The 7,349-nt window shown below is 29.9% G+C and overlaps 1 protein-coding gene across 1 annotated transcript; it reads right to left on the bottom strand.

Moving 5' to 3' along the window:
* Positions 1 to 1,308: 1,308 nt before the first annotated feature.
* LOC149223453 (peroxidase 11-like) lies at positions 1,309 to 3,263 on the bottom strand. Its single transcript, XM_089383304.1, has 4 exons — positions 2,993 to 3,263; positions 2,547 to 2,738; positions 2,275 to 2,440; positions 1,309 to 1,823 (listed from the first exon to the last, which is right to left on the bottom strand). The coding sequence occupies exons 1-4, from the start codon at positions 3,215 to 3,217 to the stop codon at positions 1,420 to 1,422; spliced, it is 987 nt and encodes a 328-aa protein (XP_089239430.1). The 5' UTR covers positions 3,218 to 3,263; the 3' UTR covers positions 1,309 to 1,419.
* Between the last annotated feature and the right edge of the window lie 4,086 nt (positions 3,264 to 7,349).

The raw sequence follows: 7,349 nt of genomic DNA, 5'->3' as shown, positions 1-7,349 counted from the left end.
AACTAAAAAAAATATAAAACATATTTGAAAAGTAAGAAGGTATATTTCAAGTGATTTCTTTATTTTAAAAAAAAACATACTGTAAGTCCTCATAAGTCCTCATTTATGTGGATGTTTTTCTTCGTAATTAAGTGGAGATGTCAGTAACAACGACTTTTTATTAACGGGATGCTTTTTGGTTTTTTTTAAGGTTTACTTCAAACGATTTGGGTTTTCTTAAAAAATATGGCTTTCTCAAGTTTTCCAGTACTGAAGAAGTGCTGCATAGCTCTATATAATTTTTTTTTTCAGGATTATCAATATATTCATGTTAGATATTTATGTCATGGGACTTGAACCTGGGTAGGGAGGTTATCATTAAACCTTCTCACCTTCCCACTTACCCAGGATATACATATTCAAAACATGGTCTTCTTAGGTTTATCTACCTACACTTTAATTCCATCTAGTTTATCTCATGTACTTAGAGTTGAATGAATGTGGCTGTCTAAAAAAGGAGATAAATCTATAAATATAGTTATTTGAAAAAGTGGTTGTTTTAATAATAAAAAAGTTAATGGTGTTTATATTGTATCTCACGTACTTAGAGTTGAATGAATGTGGCTGTCTAAGAAGGAGATAAATTTGTAAATATAGTTATTTGAAAAAGTGGTTGTTTTAATAATAAAAAAGTTAATGGTGTTTATATTTTCAGAATTTTTGAAATTTAGGCTAAATTTTAATGTTTGTTATATAAAATTGGTTTTTCATTACATATATGAATTCAGTATTTTGAAAAATTCTAAAACAATTGAATTATAGAAAGTTCACAACTCAAACTTGTTATTCAAACAATCTTTCACTAAAAAATATACTAAAAAAACCTCCAAAATTTATAACAACTAAACTGCAACATTAAAATCATGTGTTTTTTAAATTTATTTTTTTATAAAACATGGTTTAAATTTTTAAAATTTTAATTTTGTTTTTTTAATATATATATATTTTTTAATTTTATTTAAAATTTAATAAAAATTAATAAAAATATAAAATATGCATAATCTTAATTTTACATATATTTAAATTTATTTATATATTTTAAATAACCCAAGAAAAACACTTAAAAACTTATCGCAATATTCCCATAAGAAAAACCAAAACCACAACACAGAAAAATTAAACTACACCTTTCTATAGATGATGGTAGATTATCTTTTATCTTTTACTCAAATGCAATAGCGAAACGTAATAATAAATATCATTTCCATTGAAGAAAACACTAAAAAAAAAATATTACAATCCTTTTGCAAAGAATCAGGGCAAATCAGAGACAGAATTATACTTGCTGTCATGAAGAAGCAACTTTCCTATAGAGTATTCACTCTTTTATTCTTCCCCATTATTGATATTAATTGTGAATGCATCTAACAGATAAAACCCTTATTGGTTGACGATGCGGCAGTTCTTCCTCACTTCACCGGTCAGTAGTGTTACAGGATTCACTATATTTCCCATCTTCACCATTGAGTCCGAGAAGTCCTTGGCAAATCCGAGAGGGTCAGTGGCATACTCTTTGACAATAAGCGCCGTTATGCTCGCCAGGCCATATGTATACATCTCTTGGTCAGAGGGGAGGAGCCCTTCTCCATTCACCAAGTTAATGTAATATGAATTATCGAACAGCGTGGGGCTTACATGATCCAAGGGTGACAAGTTGTCATCTCCACCAGATGCAGGGCAGGTCGCTTTCAATCCAGATAGATAAAGTTCATTACCTGCGCTCTGGTCATTATAAAGCCTTTGCCTAAAACTTGTGCATCTAGCTTGTCCAATTGTGTGCCCCCCTGTGAACAATGGGCAACCCAGAAATGTTAACATTAACTGTATATCAATTGCAGATTTTGGAATATTTAAATCAATTATTTGATTTTGTTACCATTTATCAAGTTTTTTTGAATACTTCAGAATTTCTATAATTGAGTTAGCTTTAGTAAAATGGAAAGCAGATTTTTCAAAATTTTCAATTGAGTTAAGTTTAGCAAAATGAAATCACTATCTTTATATTAATTGTAAATTTCAAAAAACTAATGATAAAAGCATGGAGTTTACTTAGAGGCACCCTTATGTTTTATTGTAAATTTAGAAAATATCCTGGAATCTAATAATAAAGAGAGTAATTGTAAATTTAGAAAATATCCTGAAATCTAATAATAAAGGGAGTAATCAATTGTTTAACCATTTTATTAATCCTCTGATTAGAAATATTCCTAGAATCTAGGATCAACATTCACTTACCAACCAGGGCCACCATATCTGTGACGGACAGGCCTTGCAATAAAAACTTTCCAATGAGATTCTGGATAGTTGCATTGGGCGTGGGAATATTGGTGTTCGCCTCCACCAAACTGGCAGTTGTGGAGTCCTTTCTTCCCACGGGAACGTCCCAGTATGGGCCTCCAGACTGAGAAACAGAAAATATAGTTGAGATGGATGTATAAAAAAGTTAACACTGGATCTATGGATGTTATATTTAATAGGCTATGATTATTAATATGAAGATGGTATACCAGTACTACTCCATCTCGGGCAGCGAGGGCAAGTATGTCGGCACAAGACACAACACCGGGGCACGCAGTCTCCAGTCTTTCCTTGATGGCATCTATAACTTCAAATCCTCTGATCGAATTTACATTTGGATTTGCTGTTTTCTCGCCTTTAAACGTTGGTGTGTCATCCAACAGTACAGACGCATCGCAGCCCTGCATTAATTCCAAATATGCTAGTAATGACTAAAGCTCAGAAGTAAAATAAGATTAATATTTTGGAATTCGACTACAATGGAATGTTATCTTTTTTACTTGGTCCATTGTAATGAGTTTGAGTAGGCTCCTGTCTTATGGAGTTAAATACCTCGTATATCTAACCGTCAACCCAAATCTAGAGATTCATCATCATGTATGTATATAAATGAATTAATAAATTTTAAAATGCGATTTACCTACAAACAGAATACCTGAACAAAACAGTCGTGAAAATGTAGACGAAGTATGGAAGCTGCCATACGAGCTTCTTTCAACGTTGCTAATTGCATCTCCTGGCTTACAATGGGAACTGCAAGGGGGCATGACTTCTCGTAATAATCTACAGACAACAATGGAGTTGGAAATTCTGCAGGAATGGCAGGAATGGATGCCAAAGCCACCAGAAAAATCGCTACGAAAATAAGAAGTTTGTCCATTTTGGCAGACTAATACAGACTCTCTTAGCTGGAGAACTGATGTTTGACCGAGGGACAGCTTGCTGGATATCTAGTATCTGGCCATTTTATAGAAATTCTTAATACCTTGTAGAGTGCAGAACCTCCAACAAGAACTACCTAAATGGCAGAGTTGTGGTTGCACCTGTCATCTTCTCCATACTGATCAACAACACAAACCAAACCAAACTTCAACAATCTTTTAACTCCTAGATAGAGACAGAGAGAGTTGATATTGCTTTTCTGCACATGAAGACACATACCGTTGGGTAATGTTTGGTCTTTTTGTTTTGGGAAGATAAAATTTTACTAGTTTTCGAACGTTGGCCATGGTTGACAGAATGGTTTTCCCACTGGATTGGTTGAGGTTTGGTTGAGTAAACCTTAAAGTAAGGATTTTGCGTATGCGTGCAGTTCGACGGTTTTCGTTTTCTTTTTATAAATAAATTGCTCGCAGGTGAAAGGGTTTCATACGCATTACAGATCCATGACTGACTCACGTTGAACAGTTGTGGAGACTTTTTGTCCAGTTTTTTCAAGATTTCCTATTGGAAGGCAACGTAGTTTACTTGCATTATAAACGTTATACAACACGTTAAAATGTGTATTCCAGTTTTAAACAATGAAAGACGTTGACAAATTAAATTCTGTTTGGTGATTGGCCGTCTCACAATTAGATGTTTTTGTCCTCTTAGATTTGTTGAAATCTTATCCAGGTTCCGGAATTTTAGAAGGTACGTAAAATATAGTTATCTAAAATATTTTTGTGAAGGGCTAAATTGAATTAGTGAAGCGAACATTTTTTGGATTTTTGAAATTTATAAATCATTATAGTTATCTAAAATATTTTTGTGAAGGCCTACATTGAATTAGTGAAGCGAACATTTTTTGGATTTTGAAATTTATAAATTGGATTTATTACGTTAGTATAAATTTATATTAACTAGGATTTAGATAGGCATTAAATTACTCAAAATGTATAATTAATTTAGTAAATTGAAAATTTTGTATCTTTTAATTTTATGATGATTTTATGAAGTATAATAAATTTATTTTAATTGAGATTTGTCAATTTTTTGAGTGATCAAATCTCTTAAGATATAATTTTTTTTTGAGTGCACCTAAAAATTAAATCTTTCAAGATATAAACCTCAAAAAACACCGAAGAACATCCAATCCCTTAAGATGTAAAACTCTTTTTTTATTGTACGTTTTTAAAATGTAAATCTCTTTTTAATGTATTAATCTCTGCAAATGGTAAAAAAAATTATTCTTCTCGATGATTTAAATTTTTTTTATTACACCACAATAAATTAGATTCCTGTTAATGATCTAAACCTCTTTTTGAGTGCTCTCGATGATTTTTGCATAGTATCATGCCATCAAGTAATAATTATTTTATTTGATGATGATTTGCTTGCCATCATCATTTTAATTTATATATTTTTTATTAGAAGAATTTGCAAGTGGGTTTGTGTGATTCCTCTCAATGATTTCTTCGCCTAGTACCATGTTACCAGGTAATTATTATTTTATTTGATTTCATTTGATGTCACAACATAATTATTATTATAATTTATATGGTTTATTTTACTAGAGAAATAATCATTATTTTATTTAGTTTTTCTTGATGATTTGCTCTCCCCAACTAGAAGAGCCGACAACTACACCAATGTGATTCCTCTCATCAATTTGACCAATGTCATTCCATATAATCATTATTTTATTTGATTCCTCTCCATGATTTTCTCACCAAGTACCACATGGACTAGAGAAATACTAGGTAATCATTATTTTGATTTATATGGTGTATGTATGCCCATAATTACTCTATTCGAGAGTTATGATAAGTCAAACTATGACACTTGAATGTAGGTGGGGAAGAAGATCATAACAATTATGATAAGTCAAACTGTGATACTTGAACGTAGGTAGGGAAGAAGATCATAACAATTTTCCTAAGTGCCAAAGCTAAACTCAATTGACTATATATATTTATTAATTAAATTTATTATTTTTTATGTTAATTATATGTTATGAAATATCAACTATGAATTATTTTAATGTGATATTTATTAATAAAAACAAATTTACAATATAACAAATTAATTGAATCTATATATTATTTTAATTACATTTCGCTTATTATTTTTTAATTGAATGAATATTTTTTGTAAGCTTCGGCGGGGACCCTCTCATTCTACAAACTCTCATTTTACAACCTCCACAAGATTCGAACTTGGCTGGGCGGTGTGAAAGCCATCCGCCCCAACCATTACATCATGCACGTCATGTGCTTTAATTGAATGAATATTATTATTATACTTGCTATAAATATAAGTAGCAAGATATATATTGTGTTCAGTTTTTAGTTGGAATGTTTATTAATTTGTTTTATTAAAAAAAATTAGCAACTTCTCCAAATTTTGACATTAATTTTTTTTTAATAATGTTTTAATTTATTTATTTTAAATTTCATTAGTTCACATTTTACCTTCCTATTGTGTAATGATTTAATGATTATACTTTACGGACTAGATTATATTTCACCAACACTTTACCTAAAGTAATGACATATAAATAATTCAAACTTACAAGTAGGTGGGATTTTAACACTTGATTTTAGACCATCGATGTGTCTGTGACTTTTAAATCAACCAAAATCAGTTGTACATATAACGAAACAATGTCTTCTTCCCATTAAGTTCATAATTCAAGTTTTTTAATCTACATATAAAAAGTCTTATATTTACGAATTCCTGTAATGTTATCTTAAAACTTAGGTGTGCAACTTAATTTTTTATATAAAAAATGTTAGTTAGAAGTCCACGTTATATATTTATGAAAAGTAGGTTTAATATTTATGTAAATGATGGTTAGAAATTCAAAAATATATATAATGGTTTTTTTGTCGTGTTGAGTTAGATTGTTTGTATATATATATATTATATCATTTAAAACAAGTTATATAGTAGCATTCTCTGCCATTTAGTTTAAATAAAATTAAATTAAAGTAAAAAATGATAAAGATTTGACAAAATAGAATCTTGTATAAATGTATATTGAAAGTGGCAATTAAAACTAGAAGAAAAAGAAGTAAAAATGGAAAACAAAGAATTAAAATAAAAGAATTCTAATATTTTAAAAGAAATTTTAAAAAACTTAAAATCATAAAGTTGAGAAAACCTTTAATTATTTATATAATTGGCATTAAATTCAAGCAAACTAGGACAATGCCAAAGAAACTATAATGGATAGTTGTTTAACCTTCCATGCAATATAGAGTTCTTTTTTCTTTTTCTTTTTCTTTTTCTCCTGTTTTTTCTTTTTTCTTTCTTTTTTTTTTCTTTTTTATTTATTTATTTATTGATTTATTTATTTATTTTTTTTTATGTTGTGGTTCACGGACACCTTCGGCTAGCAAGTGGCACGGTCAGCGGGTGGCGCTACGTCCACGGGAAAATTGTCAGCGAGTGGTGCTACGTCCACGGGAAAATCTAGGGCTGACGCCCCTCGGCCTATAACAAGACTTGACCCCAAGAGCTTTCGAGAATTGGCTCTGTGACCTCCAAAATGGCGAGGCCTCGACTTACGGATTGAGCTAACTCTTGGGGCTAGCAATCTAGAGTTCTATTAAGCAAATGCACTAAATTAAGTTTAAAGACTCCTATAAAAATCATCTACTTTAATTTTGTTTTAAATTTCCTACTTTAAGACCACTTCATACTAATTAAATTTCCTAGCTCATTACCACTTTATACAATTACTGTAATGAAAGGGTTTTTCTTGAATTTTGATCTGCCTAGAGCTTTCATTAGAATCATGTTGTTTAAAAGTAATCCACTCATTTAGGAAAAACTAAAACATAACTTTTGATTCACATGTGATGCAAGGGTACATTTCGTATATATTTATTTATTATCTGGTACAATAATGCATATGAATGGTTATATTAACAAAATGAACAAAAAAATATTTATTTTTACAATATAGTTTTTTCAATTTTATTATAATATAAAAGTATACAATAATATAATGCGATAATAAAATAGCTAAAATTATGTGTATACTTTATGTAATAATATGATAATAAATTAACTAAAATTATGTGTAC

This window comes from Pinus tabuliformis, chromosome Q (genome assembly GCF_031772625.1).
Source record: "Pinus tabuliformis cultivar Carrire ecotype Pingquan chromosome Q, CPIR1, whole genome shotgun sequence".
Lineage (NCBI taxonomy): Eukaryota > Viridiplantae > Streptophyta > Pinopsida > Pinales > Pinaceae > Pinus > Pinus tabuliformis.
This window is presented reverse-complemented; position numbering and strand designations above follow the sequence as displayed.

What these genes read in the sequence shown, in the direction of transcription:
- LOC149223453 (XM_089383304.1), bottom strand. Translation starts at nt 3,217, where the DNA reads ATGGACAAACTTCTTATTTTCGTAGCGATTTTTCTGGTGGCTTTGGCA. An exon ending in TTCACGACTGTTTTGTTCAG is followed by an intron (nt 2,739 to 2,992) that starts GTATTCTGTTTG and finishes GAATTAATGCAG; the next exon opens with GGCTGCGATGCGTCTGTACT. An exon ending in CCCGAGATGGAGTAGTACTG is followed by an intron (nt 2,441 to 2,546) that starts GTATACCATCTT and finishes TCTGTTTCTCAG; the next exon opens with TCTGGAGGCCCATACTGGGA.